At 39.8% G+C, this 18,885-nt stretch overlaps 1 protein-coding gene across 1 annotated transcript in view; it reads left to right on the top strand.

The window, feature by feature from the left end:
- Nucleotides 1-18,885, top strand: part of DNAH3 (dynein axonemal heavy chain 3) — a 190,490-nt gene that overhangs the window by 154,790 nt on the left and 16,815 nt on the right. Inside the window, 2 exon segments of the mRNA XM_007466279.1 lie at nucleotides 11,308-13,449; nucleotides 18,454-18,679. Coding sequence (XP_007466341.1) covers nucleotides 11,308-13,449; nucleotides 18,454-18,679 — 2,368 coding nt within the window.

The following is an 18,885-nucleotide window of genomic DNA, read 5'->3' as shown; positions in this document are numbered from 1 at the left end:
GGGAAAGAGCAAAGCTTATACAATCAAGCCTTAGAAGCATGAATAGGTGAAAATTCATTCTTAAAATCCAAATTAGATGTAGGATCTTGCAGTAAAACCAGTGTCTTAGAATTGAACAAGGATTTTATAAACCATCTCCAGTGATATTTCCTATCTTTTGAATCCTCGTATCCTTCAAACAGTCCTGCTGTTCCTCCATTCCTTCCGGTGTGTTAGAAATTTCTGATCCCTCATTTGGGAGACTCTGGCTTCTGCTTCCCATTGTTTAGCATTCCCTCTTCCTTGGCTGGTTTCAGGCCAAAAAACACATGAAGAAATGCAAAGGTGATCAGGATTGACAAGCAGGGAGCAGACATTACAGGAGACTCCTCTAGGGAAGCAGCTGAGGTATAATCTGGCTGCACCCTGGAATCACCTGACAGCTTAAAGAATGCTAAAGCCCCTACCCCCACTCCTAGAGATTCTTATTCCTTTGGTCTAGGGTGTGGCCTGAGCATTAGTATTTTTCTTAAAGCTCCCAGGTGATTCTAAGGTGCAGCCAGGATTGAGAACTGCTGAGATACGCAAAGCATGGCCAGGTCACAAAAAATCAGTTCTCTTCTTGGATCATTGATGGTGGGCACAGGATGCATCATTCACCTTTCTTATTTTAAAATTGAAGTAAATTTTGTGTACTATTCATGTAACCCACAGAATTTAGCCAGTACATTGGGACGGAGCAGAAGAGCAATTAAATTAGTTTTGGGTACCTTGAATTTAAACAAAGCAGATCATTTCCTAGAATGCAAACAAAAACTTTCATGGGAAATATTTGTTTGGTGTCTAAGCTTGCTTTAGGAATAGGACATATTTGACCTGTTGTACCTAATATGATATCTCAAGTACAATTTTTTTTGATGAGCCTGAACTTGACAAGGGTTTATAATTACCTGAGTCAAAGAGTTTGACTTTTTTCTAGCACGTTAACAAAAGGAGCATTGCCCTGGGATGGGATCCGGGCTCACTCATTCATTAGTCAGCATGAAGGCTGCTAAGGTGAATAGGGCCCTGCTTTGTTTCTGGGCAGACCAAGGACAGCATTCTCTTGTGTTGCAAGTCTGCAAGCTGCTTCCCCCACCCTCACTCTTTGCCTGGAGACAACCTCACTCACTTATTCACTCACTAGAAGGACTGATTCATCACAAGGACGGCCTAATGCCCTCCATCCGACCCACCTCCCATATTTGAAAAAGAATGTTCAAAACACATACCCATGGATCTGGTTGCCCTCTTCATCTGTGACTGGGATAAGGGGCAACATTCATTCAATACATACTGAATACTGATAATTAGGCACTGTGCCAGACTGTAGTAAACACAGAAGGAGCATACAAATTTTTTTAAATGTATACTTGATTTATTATGTTAGTTTCGAGTGTACAGCATAGTGACTCAAAATTATTTTAGATTATATGCCATTTAAAGTTATTATAAGGGGACTTCCCTGGTGGCGCAGTGGTTAAGAATCCGCCTGCCAATGCAGGGTACACAGGTTTGAGCCCTGGTCTGGGAAGATCCCACATGCCGTGGAGCAACTAAGCCTGTGCACCACAACTACTGAACCTGCGCTCTAGAGCCTGTGAGCCACAACTACTGAGCCTGTGTGCCACAATTAACGAAGCCCGCATGCCTGGAGCCCATGCTCCACAGCAAGAGGCCACCGCAATGAGAAGACCACACACCACAACAAAGAGTAGCACCCGCTCACCACAACTAGAGAAAACCTGCGTGCAGCAACAAAGACTCAGTGCAGCCAAAAATAAATAAATAAAATATAAATTTTTTTAAAAAAATTTAAAAAATAAAGTTATTATAGGAATAAACCTACCTAAGGAGACAAAAGACCTGTATGCAGAAAACTATAAGACACTGATGAAAGAAATTAAAGCTGATACAGACAGATGGAGAGATATACCATGTTCTTGGACTGGAAGAATCAACATTGTGAAAATGACTATACTACCCAAAGCAATCTACAGATTCAGTGCAATCCCTATCAAACTACCAACGGCATTTTTCACAGAACTAGAACAAAAAATTTCACAATTTGTATGGAAACACAAAAGACCCCAAATAGCCAAAGCAATCTTGAGAACGAAAAATGGAGCTGGAAGAATCAGGATCCCTGACTTCCGACTATACTACAAAGCTACAGTAATCAAGACAGTATGGTACTGGCACAAAAACAGAAAGCTAGATCAATGGAACAGGATAGAAAGCCCAGAGATAAACCCACACACGTATGGTCACCTTATCGTTGATAAAGGAGGCAGGAATGTACAGTGGAGAAAGGACAGCCTCTTCAATAAGTGGTGCTGGGAAAACTGGACAGGTACATGTAAAAGTATGAGATTAGATCACTCCCTAACACCATACACAAAAATAAGCTCAAAATGGATTAAAGACCTAAATGTAAGGCCAGAAACTATCAAACTCTTAGAGGAAAACATAGGCAGGACACTCTATGACATAAATCACAGCAAGATCCTTTTTGACCCACCTCCTAGAGAAATGGAAATAAAAACAAAAATAAACAAATGGGACCTAATGAAACTTCAAAGCTTTTGCACAGCAAAGAAAACCATAAACAAGACCAAAAGACAACGCTCAGAATGGGAGAAAATATTTGCAAATGAAGCAACTGACAAAGGATTAATCTCCAAAATATACAGGCAACTCATGCAGCTCAATATCAAAAGCACAACAACCCAATCCAAAAATGGGCAGAAGACCTAAATAGACATTTCTCCAAAGAAGATATACAGATTGCCAACAAACACATGAAAGGATGCTCAACATCATTAATCATTAGAGAAATGCAACTCAAAACTACAATGAGGTATCACCTCACACCGGTCAGAATGGCCATCATCAAAAAATCTACAAGCAATAAATGCTGGAGAGGATGTGGAGAAAAGGGAACCCTCTTGCACTGTTGGTGGGAATGTAAATTGATACAGTCACTATGGAAAACAGTATGGAGGTTCCTTAAAAAACTAAAAATAGAATTACCATATGACCCAGCAATCCCACTACTGGGCATATACCCTGAGAAAATCATAATTCAAAAAGAGTCATGCACCACAATGTTCATTACAGCACTGTTTACAATAGCCAGGACATGGAAGCAACCTAAGTGTCCATTGACAGATGAATGGATAAAGAAGATGTGGCAAATATATACAATGAAATATTACTTGGCAAGAAAAAGAAATGAAATTGAGTTATTTGTAGTGAAGTGGGTGGACCTAGAGTCTGCCATACAGAATGAAGTAAGTCAGAAAGAGAAAAACAAGTACCATATGCTAACACATATATGCGGAATCTAAAAAATAAATAAATAAATAAAAATTAAAAAATTCTGAAGAACCTAGAGGCAGGACAGGAATAAAGATGCAGACGTAGAGAATGGACTTGAGGACACAGGGAGGGGGAAGGGTAAGCTGGGACGAAGTGAGAGGGTGGCATTGACATATATGCACTACCAAATGTAAAATAGATAGCTAGTGGGAAGCAGCCACATAGCACAGGGAGATCAGCTCGGTGCTTTGTGACCACCTAGAGGGGTGGGATAGGGAGGGTGGGAGGGAGGCACAAGAGGGAGGGGATAGGGGGATATAAGTATACGTATAGCTGATTCACTGTGTTGTACAGCAGAAACTAACACAACATTGTAAAGCAATTATACTCCAATAAAGATGTTAAAAAAATAAAATGATGCCAATCTAAAAAAATAAAGTTATAATAAAATAGTGACTATATTCCCTATGTTATACAATATATCCTTGTAGCTTATTTACTTTATTCATAGTCGTTTGTACCTCATAATCCCCTGCCCCTATATTGCTCCTCTCCCTCCCCTCTCCCCACTGGTAACCACTACTTTGTTCTCTATATCTGTGAGTCTGTTTGTTTTGTTATATTCATTAATTTGTTTTGTTTTTTAGATTCCACATATCAGTGATAACATACAGTACTTGTCTTTCTCTGTTGGACTTATCTCCCTAAGCATAATAGCCTCCAGATTGATCCACATTGCTGCGTGGCAGTATTTCATTCATTTTTATGACTAAATAATATTCCATTGTATATATGTATGCCATATCTTCTTAATCCCATCGTCTCTTGATGGGCACTTGGGTTGTTTCCATATCTTGGCTATTGTAAGTAATGCTGCCATGAACCTTGGGGGTGCATGTGTCTTTTTGAATTACTGTTTTTGTTTTTTCCAGATATATATCCAGGAGTGTAATTGCTGGATCAATTTTTAGTCTTTTGAGGAACCTCCATACTGTTTTCCATAGTGGCTGTACCAATTTACATTCCCACCAGTGTATTTGAGGTTTCCCTTTTCTCCATATCCTCTCCAACATTTGTTATTTGTGGTCTGTTTGATGATAACCATTCTGACAGGTGTGATGTGATACCTCACTGTGGTTTTGATTTGCTTTCTCTAATAATTAGTGATGTTGAGCATCTTTTCAGTGCCTGTTAGCCATCTGTATGTCTACTTGGGAAAAATGTCTTTTCAAGTCTTCTGCCCATGTTTTGGTTGGATTGTTTGGGTTTTTTAATATAGAGCTGTATGAACTGTTTATATATATTGGATATTAACCCCTTATCAGTCATATCATTTGCAAATATTTTCCCCCATTCAGTAGGTGGTCTTTTTGTTTTATCCATAGTTTCCTTTGCTATGCAAAAGCTTTTAAGTTTCATAAGGTCCCATTTGTTTAGTTTTGCTTTTGTTTCCTTTGCATTAGGAGATGAATCCAAAAAAATATTGCTATGATTTATGTCAAAGAGTGTTCTACCTACGTTTCCTTCTAGGACTTTTATGGTTTTCAGTCTTATATTTCGTTTTTAATCCATTTTGAGCTTATTTTTATATATGGTGTGAGAAAATGTTCTAATGTCATTCTTTCCATGTAGCTGTCCAGTTTTCCCAGCAGCACTTATTGAAGAGGTTGTCTTTTCCCCATTGTATATTCTTGTCGCTTATGTTGTAGATTAATGGACTGTGAGTGTGTTTATTTCTAGACTCTCTATTCTGTTCCATTGATCTTTGTATCTTTTTTTTTTGTATCAACACCATAATGTAGCCTTGATTACTGTAGCCTTGTAATATAGTCTCAAGTCAAGGACTGTGATACCTTCAGCTTTGTTCTTTTTTCTCAAGATTGCTTTGGCTATTCAGGGTCTTTTGTGGTTCTATGTATGTTTTAGGATTATTTGTTCTAGTTCTGTTTTTGGTATTTTGATAGGTTTTTGCATTAAATCTATAGATCCCTTTGGGTAATATGGACATTTTAACAACATTAATTCTTCCAATCCAAGAACGTGGGATATCTTTCCATTTATTTGTGTCGTTTTCAGTTTCCTTCATCAGTGTTTTATAGTTTTCAGAGTACAGGTCTTTCACCTCCTTGGTTAAGTTTATTCCTAGGTATTTTATTCTTTTTGACATGATTTTAATGAGATTATTTTCTTGCTTTCTCTTTCATTATTAATGTATAGAAAAACAACAGCTTTCTATATATTAATCTTGTATCCTGCAATGTTATTGAATTCATTTATCAGTTATTTATTGGTTAAATTTAATTTATCAGTTAAAATTATTATTTTTCTTGGAGACTTTAGGGTTTTCTATATATAGTATCATGTCATCTGGAAATAGTGACAGTTTTCCTTCTTCCCTTCCAATCTGGGTGCCTTTTATTTCTTTTCCTTGTCCAATTGCTGTGGCTAGGACTTCCAATAATATGTTAAGTAGAAGTGGCCAGAATGAGCATCCTTATCTTGTTCCTGATTTTAGAGGAAAAGCTTTCAGCTTTTCACCATTGAGTATGATGTTAGCTGTGGGTTTGTCATAAATGACCTTAGTTATGTTGAGATATGTTCCCTCTATACCAATTTGGATGAGCGTTTTTAATCATGAATAAATACTGAATTTTGACAAATGCTTTTTCTGCATCTATTGAAATGATCATGTGATTTTCATCTTTCCTTTGGTTAATGTGGTGTATCACATTGATTGATTTGTGGATATTGAACCATCCTTGCATTCTTGGAATAAATCCCACTTGATCGTGGTGTATGATCCTTTTTACGTATTGTTGAATTCAGTTTGTTAATATTTTGTTGAGGATTTTTTGCATCTATATTCATCAGAATTATTGGTCTGTAAATTTCTTTTTTTGTAGTGTCTTTGTCTGGTTTTGGTATCAGGGTAGTGGTGGCCTCATGGAGTGAATTGGGGAGTGTTCCATCCTCTTCAGTTTTTTGGAATAGTTTGAGAAGGATAGGTATTAGCCATTCTTTATATGTTTGGTAGAATTCCCCTGTGAAGCCATCCAGTCCTGGACTTTTGTTTGCTGGGATTTTTTAAATTGATTACCAATTTGATTTCACTACTAGTGATTAGTCTGTTCAGATTGTCTATTTATTCCTGATTCAGTCTTGAATGATTGTATGTTTCTAGGAATTTATCCGTTTCTTCTAGGTTGCCCTGTTTGTTGGCATATAATTATTTATAATATTATTTTATGATGGTTTGTATTTCTGTGACATCTGTTGTTATTTCTCCTCTTTTATTTCTTATTTCATTTATTTTTGTCCTCTTTTTTTGTGATGAGCCTGACTAAAGGCTTATCATTTTTGTTTATCTTTTCAAAAAAAAAAAACAGCTCTTCATTTCATTGGTCTTTTCTATTTTATTTATTTTTCTCTAATCTCTATTATTTCCTTCCTTCTGCTGACTTTAGGCTTTGACTGTTCTTCTTTTTCTAACTCCTTTAGTTGGCAGATTAGGTTGATTATTTGAGATTTTTCTTGTTTCTTTAGGTAGGCCTGTATCACTATAAACTTCCCTCTTAGAGCTGCTTTTGCTTTGTCCCATAGGTTTTGGAAAGCTGTGTTTTTATTTTCATTTGTCTCAAGGTATTTTCTGATTTCTTTTTTGATTTCTTCATTGACCCACTGGTTTTTAATAGTATGTTGCTTAGTCTCCACATGTTCGTGTTTTTACCATTTTTCTTCCTGTAGTTGCTTTTTAGTTTCATACTGTTGTGATCAGAAAAAATGCTTGATATAATATCTAGCCTCTTAAATTTGTGGAGACTTGTTTTGTGGCCTACCATGTGATCTATTCTGGCGAACATTCCATGTGCACTTGAAAAGAGTGTGTATTCTGTTGTTTTTGGATGGAATTTCCTGTAGATATCTGTTAAATTCAGTTGGTCTAATGTGTCATTTAAGACCACTGTTTCTTTATTGATTTTCTGTCTGGGTGATCTGTCTAATGATGTAAGTAGGGTGTTATTAAAGTCCCTTACTAATATTGTATTATTGTCAGTTTCTCCCCTATGTCTGTTAATATTTGCTTTATATATTTGGGTGCTCCTATATTAGGTGTATATATGTTAACAAATGTTATATCTTCTTATGTGGATCCCTTTATCATTATATAATGCTCTTCTTTGTCTTTTGTTATAGACTTTGTTTCAAAGTCTATTTTGTCTGATATGAGTATTGCTACCCCCACTTTCTTTTCATTTTCATTTGTGTGAAATACCTTTTTCATCCCCTCACTTTCAGTCTGTGTGTCTTTAGCTCTAAAGTGAGCCTCTTATAAGCAGCAGTCTTGCTTTTTTATCCAATCAGCCATTCTGTGTCTTTTGATTGGAGCATTTAGTCCATTGCCATTTAAAGTGATTATTGATAAGTATGTACTTAATTGCCATTTTGTTACTTCTTTTCTGGTTGTTTTTATAGTTCTCAGTTCTTTTCTTCTTTTAGTCTCTTGTGGTTTGATCATTTTCTTTAGTCTTATGCTATGTTCCTTTCTATTTTTTGTGTATCTATTGTAGATTTTTGATTTGTGGTTACCATTGGGGTCATATATGTTGACCTATAATTGTATCTACTTGTCTTAAACTGATAGTCATTTAAGCTTGAACACATTCTAAATGAGCTATGTTTTTCTACTCCCCTCCTGCATGTTTTGTGTTTTTGATGTCATACTTTACATCTTCATGTTTATCCCTTAACTGTTTATTGTAGTTATAATTGATTAAACAATTTTTGTCTTTTAATCTTCATACTAGCTTATTTAAGTGGTTGATCCACAGCCTCTTCTATGTATTTGCCTTCACTAGTGGGATTTTCCCTTTCCTATAAATTCTTACTTCTTGTCATAGCCTTTTCTTTTCCACTTAAAGAAGACATTTTAACACTTCTTTTAGGTTTGGCTAGTATTGATGAACTCTTAGGTTTTGCTTGTCTGAGAAGTCCTTTATCTCTCCTTCAATTCTGAATGATAATCTTGCTGGTAGAGCATCCTAGGTTGTTTTCCCTTTCATCGCTTTAAATATATCATGCCACTCCCTTCTGGCCTGTGGTTTCAGCAGGAAAATCAGCTGATAGCTTTATGGGGGTTCCCTTGTATGTGACTCTGTTTTTCTCTTGCTGCCTTTAGAATCCTCTCGTTAATTTTTGCCATTTTAATTATATGTCTTGGCACGGGTCTCTTTGGGTTCACCTTGTTTGGGACTCTCTGTGATTCCTGGACCTGGATATCTGTTTCCTTCTTCAGGTTCAAGAAGTTTTCAGCCATGATTTCATCCAATACATTTTGCCTCTTTTCTCTCTCTCTCTTCTCCTTCTGGAACCCCTATAATTCAAATGTTGGCACATTTAATGTTATTCCAGAGATCTCATTCATTGCTTTCTATTTTTCTTCTTATTTGTCTTTCTTTCTGCTCTTCTGATTGGGTGATATCCATTATTCTATCTTCCAGATCACTAATGTGTTCCTCTGTATCATCTAGTCTGGTGTTAATTCCTTCCATTGTGTTTTTATTTCATTTATTGTATTCTTAGCTCTGACTGGTTCTTTTTTTTTTTTTGTGGTACGCGGGCCTCTCACTGTTGTAGCCTCTCCCGTTGCGGAGCACAGGGTCCGGACGCGCAGGCTCAGCGGCCATGGCTCACGGGCCCAGCCGCCCCATGGCATGTGGGATCTTCCCGGACCGGGGCATGAACCCGTGTCCCCTGCATCGGCAGGCGGACTCTCAACCACTGCGCCACCCGGGAAGCCCCTGACTGGTTCTTTTTTATATTTTCTAGTTCCTTGTCAAAATTTTCACTGTGCTTATTTATTCTTTTCCCAAGTTCAGTTAGCATTCTTATTACTAATGCTTTGAACTCTTTATCTGGTAAATTATTTATTCCTGTTTCATTAGTTGTTTTTTAGGGTTTTTTCCTTGTTCTTTTGTTTCAAACATATTCCTCTGTCTTCTCATTTTGTTTAACAGTCTCTGTCTCTATGAAAGTACATGAAACAGTTACCTATCCCAGTCTCGAAGGAGTGTTTTTGTGTGGGAGTGTCCCTGTGCAGTCTATGTGTGGCCAGTGGCTTTGGTGGAAGAGCTGAATCTTGAAGTGAGCATGGGTCACATCTTTCCCCAGGGTCTGCTGGCAGCTATCACCTTGGTGGGAAGGGGGCTGGAGATGGAGGGGCTAGAGCCAGAGCCAGGTGTGAGATGAGCCTTCTCCTATGCTCAGTGGTCATCACCACCCCGTCAAGGGCAGGGCAGTTCCCATGGTTCTGGAGCAGAAGCCCTGCGGGTTGGGTCCAAGCTGGTTCCATTCTCTGTAAATGTATGTTCTCCCCCTCCCATTAATGGCACCTTTATCCCAGAGGGGAGCAGTTCTGGAGCAAGGGAGGCCAGAGCAGGCACCCTGTATGGGCTAGGTGTGTGCTGGGATGGTCCCAGCACACCAGTCGGAGCTCCAGACAGCTCCTGATCCACTGCCTCCATGAGCTCCAGCAATGGATACCCTCATCCCATTAAGATGCAGTGCCAGGTCTGGACCAGCTCCGTCCCCCCCCCCCCCCCCCCCCGACAAGTGCACACTCTCCTCAGCAATGGAAGCCTTCACCCTAGTGGGGAGCTATACCAGAGCTAGAGGAGCTGGAGCAGGCACTTGGTGCAGGCCGGGCACATACTGGGGCAGTGGTGGGAAGCTGGTCAGTGCCCCAGGCAGTTTCAATCTGCTTTCTTCATCTTGTTCCCGGGAGTAGGCAAGCTTGTGTGCACTCTTTATGAGTGGAGTCTCAGTTTGTCCTAAAAGTTCCACTGGTTTTCAAGTCAGCTAAAGGAATTTATCTTCCTGGTGCCAGACCCCAAGGGTGCCCAATATGTGTTTGAACTCCTCACTCCCAGGGAGGATCTCCAAGCCTGTGATATCCCCTCCTCTTCTGTATCTCCTCCTAGGGGCACAGGTCCCAACCTGATGGCTTCTCCCTTCCTCCCCAACTCCATGCGGATCACTGTTTATAGCCTTGGCTGTAGAAGAGTCTTTCTGCCAGTCTACAGTTGGTTTTCAGTGAGATCTGCTCCACATGTAGATGTACTTTTGATATGTTCATGGAGGGAAGTGAGCTCAGTGTCATATTACTCCGCCATCTTGTTCTCCCCAGAAGCTTACAGCTTTGAGGGAGAGACAGACAATTAAAACTAAACCAAAAAAAAAAAAAAAATCACAGATTGCCGTCAATGCTAAAGAGAGAATGGATGTTCTAGCCTCTGAGATGAAAGAAAATGCTCCACAGAGAGGTGGCTTTTCAAATGAGCCTGAAGTCTGGTCAGGAGCCATCTAGACGCCATTTACAGCCTAGGTGAAGAGCTCATGGTAGCGAAGCACTTGGGATCGTCCAGGAATTGAAGTAAGGTTCTTGTGACTGAAGACCAGGGAGCAAGGCAAAGATGAGGTGGGGAAGGTTGCTGGGCCACCCAGACCATGGTAAGAAGCTTGGGCTTTTCTTTTTAATTAAGATTTTATTTTTTCAGAACAGTCGTAAGTTCATAGCAAAATTGAGTTGAAGATACAGAGATTTCCCATATACCCCCTCTTCCCATACACGCCTAGCCTCCCTGATTATCACCATCCCCCGCCAGAGTGGTATATTTGTTACAACTGATGAACCTACATGGACACATCATTATATCCAAAGTCCATAGTTTACATTAGTATTCATTCTTGGTGTTATACATTCTACAAGTTTGGACAAATATGTAATGACATGTTTCCATCATTATGGTATCATACAACATATCTTCTGCCTAAAAATCCTCTGTAAGACCTTGGATTTTTTTTTTTTTTTTTTTTTTCTTTGCCAAATATGAGAAGTAGCCACTGCAGGGCTGTAAGTTTCAGGCAGAATGTCTTAATAATAGTCTTATCTCTGTTTTTTGTCCCAAACAGGTAAAATGACAGAAGATTACTGGGGGGTATCAAGAAAGATTCTCGGAGATCTGAAATTCTTGGAGAGTCTTAAGACATATGACAAAGACAACATCCCACCAATGATCATGAAGCGGATCCGGGAAAGGTTTATTGATCACCCAGATTTCCAGCCGGCTGTTATTAAAAATGTGTCATCTGCGTGTGAGGGTCTGTGCAAGTGGGTGAGGGCCATGGAGGTGTACGATCGTGTGGCCAAAGTGGTAGCTCCTAAACGGGAGCGGCTGAAGGAGGCTGAGGGGAAGCTGGACACACAGATGCAAAAACTGAACCAGAAGCGAGCAGAGCTGAAGATGGTGGAAGGCCGCCTCCAGGCCCTGAACGATGACTTTGAAGAGATGAATACCAAGAAAAAGATGTTGGAGGAAAACATTGAAATCTGTTCCCAAAAGCTGATCAGAGCAGAAAAACTGATCAGTGGTCTTGGGGGAGAGAAGGACAGATGGACAGAAGCTGCCCGGCAGCTGGGTGTCCGCTATACTAATCTGACAGGGGATGTGTTGTTGTCCTCTGGGACCGTGGCTTACCTGGGGGCCTTTACCATGGATTATCGGGCTGAGTGCCAAAAGTGGTGGTTGGCCCAGTGTAAGGACAAGGTCATCCCCGGCTCCAGTGACTTTAGTCTTAGCAACACATTAGGAGACCCTGTAAAAATTCGTGCCTGGCAGATTGCTGGGCTGCCCACTGACTCCTTCTCCATTGACAATGGCATCATTGTATCCAATTCCAGGCGCTGGGCCTTAATGATTGACCCTCAGGGGCAGGCCAATAAGTGGATCAAGAATATGGAGAAAGCAAATAGGCTGTCAGTCATCAAGTTCTCGGATACCAACTATGTGAGGACGCTGGAACACGCTCTGCAGTTTGGTACCCCAGTCTTACTAGAAAATGTTGGGGAAGAGCTGGATGCCTTTATTGAACCCATCTTGCTCAAGTCCACATTCAGACAGCAAGGGGTTGAGTACATGAGGCTTGGTGAAAACATCATTGAATATTCCAGGGATTTTAAGTTATATATCACAACCCGTTTGAGGAACCCACATTATCTCCCTGAAGTCACCGTGAAAGTCTGTCTCCTCAACTTTATGATCACCCCCTTGGGCCTCCAAGATCAGCTCCTTGGCATCGTGGCCGCCAAGGAGAAGCCAGAACTGGAAGAGAAAAAGAACAAGTTGATTGTGGAAAGTGCCAAGAACAAGAAGCAGCTAAAGGAAATTGAAGATAAGATCTTGGAGGTCCTTTCCCTTTCTGAGGGCAACATCCTTGAGGACGAGACTGCCATCAAAATTTTGTCCTCCTCCAAACTGCTTTCCGAAGAAATCTCTGAGAAACAGGAAATTGCTTCAATGACAGAAATGCAGATCGATGAGACTCGGATGGGCTACCAGCCAGTGGCTGTCCACTCTGCCACCATCTTCTTTTGTATCTCTGACCTGGTCCACATTGAACCCATGTACCAGTACTCCCTGGCATGGTTCATAAACCTCTACGTGCACTCCCTGGCCCATAGCAGGAGGAGCGAGGAACTAGAGCTACGAGTTGAGTACATCACTGAACATTTCACTCTAAGCATCTACAACAATGTCTGCCACTCTCTGTTTGAGAAGGACAAGCTGCTTTTCTCCCTCCTCTTGACGATAGGCATCATGAAAGAGAAAAAGCAAATTAACGAGGAAATTTGGTACTTTCTTCTAACTGGAGGCATTGCCCTGGACAACCCCTTCCCCAACCCAGTTTCCGAATGGCTGTCTGAGAAGGCGTGGGCAGAAGTGGTTCGTGCATCCGCGTTGCCAAAACTGAAAGGCCTCATGGAACATTTGGAACAAAATGCTAATGAATGGAAGCTCATCTGTGACTCAGCCTGGCCCCATGAGGAGATGTTCCCTGGATCTTGGAAATTTCTTCAAGGTTTGGAGAGAATGGCGATTCTCCGATGTCTGCGGCCTGACAAAATGATTCCAGCCATTCGGAAGTTCATTGCTGAACACATGGGAAACGTATACACTGAAGCCCCTACGTTTGATCTCCAGGGGTCCTACAATGATTCCAGCTGCTGCACACCATTGATATTCGTGTTGTCTCCGGGTGCAGACCCAATGGCAGGTAAGGGCAGAATGTTGTGTGAGCAATATTAAAGGCCCAGAATGCATGGATGAATGACAATCGCATATCCCTTACAGCAGGAATCTCAAATTCAAATGGCTTTGAGGGTCAAGCAGTTAACAGACTAAGGCAGGGCTGGGGCAACATAAGACTTCTCCTGCCTAAAGCGGGCAGCTGCTACTCAGGTCTTGTGCATTGTGCCATCTGATAATGTGATCTCAGGATGACCAGATCATCTGCTTTTTCAAGAGGAACCAGAAAGGTAGAAATCACCCATTTTTAAATCTTGATATCTCATTCAGATTTTTTCTTAAAAAAAGCCAGGGCTAGATTTAGCCAAGTGACTGCGAGTTTATCACCTTTGTCTTAGACCATTTTCTCAGACTGTTGCTTCTCTCAGCTACGCTTCTTTCTTTTCTTTCAACTTTTAAATATTTTGAGTAATTAATGCTGCATGTAGTAAAAAAAATAAAATCAAATCAAACAATGCAAAAAGTATAGGACTATGGCTCCATTTTGTCCCCTCAAGGGACATTTGGGGGAACATTTTTGTTGTCAGAACTAGGGGGTGCTACTGGCATCTAGTAGATAGAAGCAAAGGATGCTGCTAACTATCCTACAATGCCCAGGACAGTCCCCCACAACAAAAGATTACCCAGCCCAAAATGTAAATAGTACTGGGGTTGAGAAACCCTGGTATAAAGTGAAAGGTACATCTTCCTCCTAACCCTCTTAGAGATAACCACTACTAACAGTTTGTGTATGTTTCCAGAAAGTGTTTGTGCATATAAAAGGGTGTGAGTTGTTGACAGAAATAGCTTCATTTTCTGTTTTGTTGGGGAATCTTAAAGCTTTAGTTTTCTCTGTTGCTGAATGAAGAAAGAATACCAGAAATGCAAATGACATAGTTGGCAGTTCTGTGAAAGCTGAGGAATTTGACATGTATCCTGACCCGGTTAGAAAGCCAGCACTTCTCCTCAAAGGCAATCAGAGGAAGGCACTGAAATGAACTAGTACCCTTTCCAGGTTCCTACACCCGAATTATTGTTTTTGTCAAAGCTCAATTCATGACCCCTTTCTAGCATCTTTTCTCCTTCCCCTATGTCCTTTCTGTGACAGGCTTATACAAGAGAAATGAGGGGAAACCAGGAAAAGTAGAGAAGAGAAATGGGGACAGGGTCAGAATACGGTCTGTAAAATGATGATGCTGTGTTGGGAGAGGACAGGCCTGTAAAATCCAACGGTGTATGTAGCTTGTTCCTGTCCCTCTGTGCTAGAGGCTTGATTAGATTCATCTGGGATAACTTCCCAGGAAACTGCAGGTACTGTGTCCCTCAGAGTGTGCCATATTAGGAGGCACCTACTGTCTGGTCATCTTTTTTCATTAAGATAGATCAGTGGGCTCAGGCATTGTCAGTGTGATTCTGCTCGCGACTCCTCCACCGCCTCCTTTATAAAGTTTCCCATTAGCCTTTCACCTAATATGGTGGTTCTCAATCTTGGCTGCTCATTGAAATCACCTAGGGAGCTTTAAGAAAATCTCCATGGGAAGACAGATACCATATGATATCACTTATATGTGGAATCTAAAATATGGCACAAATGAACCTATCTATGAAACAGAAACAGACTCGCAGACATAGGGAACAGAATGGTGGTTGCCTAGGGGGTGGAGGGTGGGAGAGGGATGAGTTGGGAGTTCGGGGTTAGTAGATGCAAACTATTATATGTAGAATGGATAAACAATAAGGTCCTATTGTGTAGTGCAGGGGACTATATTCAGTATCCTGGGACAGAACATAATGGAAAAGAATATAAAAAAGAATGTATATATGCGTATAACTGAGTCACTTTGCTGTACAGCAGAAATTAACACAACATTGTAAATTAACTATATACTTCAGTAAAAAAATAAATCAAAAGCAGTCAGTGAGAAAAACAAGATTCTCTCTAAAGAACAGCAGTTAGACTGACAACAAATGTCTCAATAACAACAGTGCAATTTGTGGAATAATACCATCATTGTGCTAAAAGAAAATATGCAAACATAAAATCTATCTTTCAAGAATGAGAGTGAAATAAAGAGAACATCTCAATTAAAAATTGAAAGAAAGAAGAAAAAAAAAAATCTCCATGTACAGGCCTCACCCTCAACCAATTAAATTAAAATCTTTGTAGGTGAGACCCAGGCACTGTGTTTTATAAAGCTTTTCAGGTAATTTCAGTGTGCAGCCAATGGGAACCACTGACCTAATGGTTTTATCAACCTTAGAAAATCATTACCCAGATCCATTATTTCATTAGGGGCTGCAAAATGATGATATTTTAATTCTATCATTCCTCCCACGTTTATTAGCTGGAACTCTTCTATAATGAAGAATTTTTCTTTATCAACTCTTTGGTTTACTCTAAATATAGTTCAAAAAAGGACAGGCAGAAAAGATGCTTGGTTCATACTCTTTATTTACCAGCTTTCAGAATAATGAATTGGTGCCCTAGTAACCTCCAAAGTTACTTAAGCAGTAAGATGGGTTTTTTTGGTACGATTATTAATGTATTAGTTTTAACATATTGGATGTTTCAAATGTAGTGGTATTTTACTCCACTGCTGTCATTATTCTTTTTGATGCTCAGATTATTCAGTCTTTGGCCTGTGGTAGCACCTCTCTGTCAATATCCTTTTCACATACCCCAGTGGTTTTTGATAACTTCCTTGCTGTGTAGAACTACCATATATATTTCAGGCTTATCTTGGACAAATGTTTCTCCAAGGAACTCCAATTCCTTTAGCAGGTGATGGTATTCGGAGACCTGGTGTTCCCATCACTACTAAATGCATCATTGATTGCAGACCTTACTTTCCACTGACTCTCTTTTTGGCTGTATCTAACCTGCTTTTTTAATCAGTGCTTTGAGTTTTTGTCTTCAATGACGGTGCTTTCCATTTCTAGAAGTTTTGTTTTGTTCCAAATCCATGTATTTTTGTTTTCCATAGAACTCTGAATTTTAGGCTACTGACTCAAGAAGCAATGTAGAAAAAGTAAACAATTCTTCAGTGAGAAATTAAAACTCAGGTGTAGAGTTACAGTACCCTATGGTATGGGATTCTCAAGCTGAGAAATTTCCCATAAAATTGATCCAGAAATTTCCCATTAAAAAAAAAAAAAAAAAAGAAATTTCCTATAAAATTGATCCAGAATGGCAAGATGCTGGGGACACCAGTGTCTGCATATGCAAAATTGTTCTGTTAGGGCACTCCTAAAACCCAAGATATATCAGACTCCCACAAAATAACACAAACTTGCTGGTTGTGAACTCAACAATAAAAAATTATAAACTACATGAGGAAATATATAAGGCATAAGGCATAATCACTATAAGGCATAATCAGCCCATAGAACAATCAAAAGAATTAACCCCCAGTATTATGGGGGTATTATGGGCTGAATTGTGTCCCTCCCAAATCTGTATGTTAAAACCTAATTCCCAGTACCTCAGAATGTGACTGTATTTGGAGATAAGGTCCTTAAAGAGTTAGTTGTGAGGTCATTAGGGTAGGTCCTAATCTAATATGACTGGTGTCCTTATAAGAGAAGATTAGAACACAGACACACTGACAGGAAGAAGACCATGTGAGGACACAGTGAAAATATGACATGAGAAAATGGCCACAAACAAGCCAGGGAGAGAAGCTGCAGAGGAAACCAACCCTGCCAGCACCTTGATTTTGGATTTCTAGCCTCCAGAATTGAGAGAAAATAAATTTCTGTTGTTTAAGCCACCCAATCTTTGGTTGTTTATTATGGCAGCCCTAGCAGATGGATATTGTCTCTAAAAAAGATCATAAAAGAAACGCATCTAAAAATCATTAAAGAAAGAACACAAAGCAGATTTCTGGCCTTCTTACATGAGAGTGCAGTCGTTTGAGGACCCTAACTTTATAAAGAAGTCTCAGTTCTAGTGTCCCACCCCTTGTAAGTGCAAAGCTATATTCCCTGTGGACAAACTCCAATCACTAGACTGGTGAAATAAAGTATGGTATTTTCCAAAGGTGAAATACTATATAACCATGAAAAAGAATATGACCTTTATATATGTACTGATGTGGAAAAGATCTAAGTGAAAAAAGCAAATATAGTGTTCTACAATTCATGTAAGTATAATAGTATATACACATTTACTTAAATGCGTGAAATATCTCTGGAAGGACTCACAAAAAGGTGTAACATCGGCTGCCTCTGAGGAAGAGAGATGTGAAAGAGATCTATTTGAAATTTCACTGTCCAAATACCTGTTTTCCTAGTAAAATAAATTTACAAAAACCCAGTTCCTAAATGAACTTATTTGCAAAACAGAAATAGAGTCACAGATGTAGAAAACAAGCTTATGGTTACCAGAGGGTAAGGGGGGGAGGGATAAATTGAGAGATTGGGATTGACATATACACACTACTATATATAAAATAGATAACTAATAAGGACCTACTGTATAGCACAGGGAACTCTTACTCAATACTCTGTAATGGCCTATATGGGAAATAATCTAAAAAAGAGTGGGTATATGTATATGTATAACTGATTCAATTTGCTGTACACCTGAATCTGACACATTGTAAATCAACTATACTCCAATAAAATTTTTAAAAAAGAAAAACCCAGTTCCTAGTCCTTTGGTTATGTGCTAACCTTTCTAGTTTGGAGTTCCCTCTTCATTTCTGGCACCTGGGAATTTCTCTTCCTTTCAAACTCTTATTATTATTATTTTTTTCATGAAGAATGTCTATCTATTTAGAGCTAAAGAGGAATCGGTAGTATCTTCGTTCACCATCTTACCAGAAGTCTAAAGCTTCCTCAGAAAGATGCTAATTTCATAATTAACAAAAGCCAGTGGCTTTCTTTTCTGAGTCCAGAATTTTAATGTAACCCCTTCTTCTGTGTTGTTGTTATTAATACGGTCTTAAACAGCCTGTTCTCTTTCAAAAGCCTTTTTTCTTCCTGATCTCAGGCCTGCTGAAATTTGCTGATGATCTTGGCATGGGAGGTGCCAAAACACAGACCATCTCCCTTGGCCAAGGCCAAGGCCCTATTGCTGCCAAAATGATTAACACTGCCATCAAAGATGGGACCTGGGTGGTCTTACAGAACTGTCATCTGGCCACGAGCTGGATGCCTGCTCTGGAGAAGATCTGTGAGGAGGTGATTGTTCCTGAGAGCACCAATATGGGATTCAGGTGAGATGCTGCCCCGCCACTGAGTCTCTGGGCCCCAACCTCGAGTTCCAGACGTCATGCTAATGGCTGGGAACGCAAAGATGAACAAGACACAAGGGTACTGTGTAGACACAAGTTCTACCCTTAAAGAAGCTCTCAGTCTAGTAGAAGGCAGACCATAGATGAATAATGTTGATTGATACCATGCAATACCTGCTGTACCTGTT

Source organism: Lipotes vexillifer, unplaced genomic scaffold (assembly GCF_000442215.2).
Source record: "Lipotes vexillifer unplaced genomic scaffold, Lipotes_vexillifer_v1.1 scaffold783, whole genome shotgun sequence".
NCBI classification, from domain to species: domain Eukaryota; kingdom Metazoa; phylum Chordata; class Mammalia; order Artiodactyla; family Lipotidae; genus Lipotes; species Lipotes vexillifer.
Note: the sequence above shows the minus strand (reverse complement) of the source record. Positions and strands in the feature narration are given on the sequence as shown.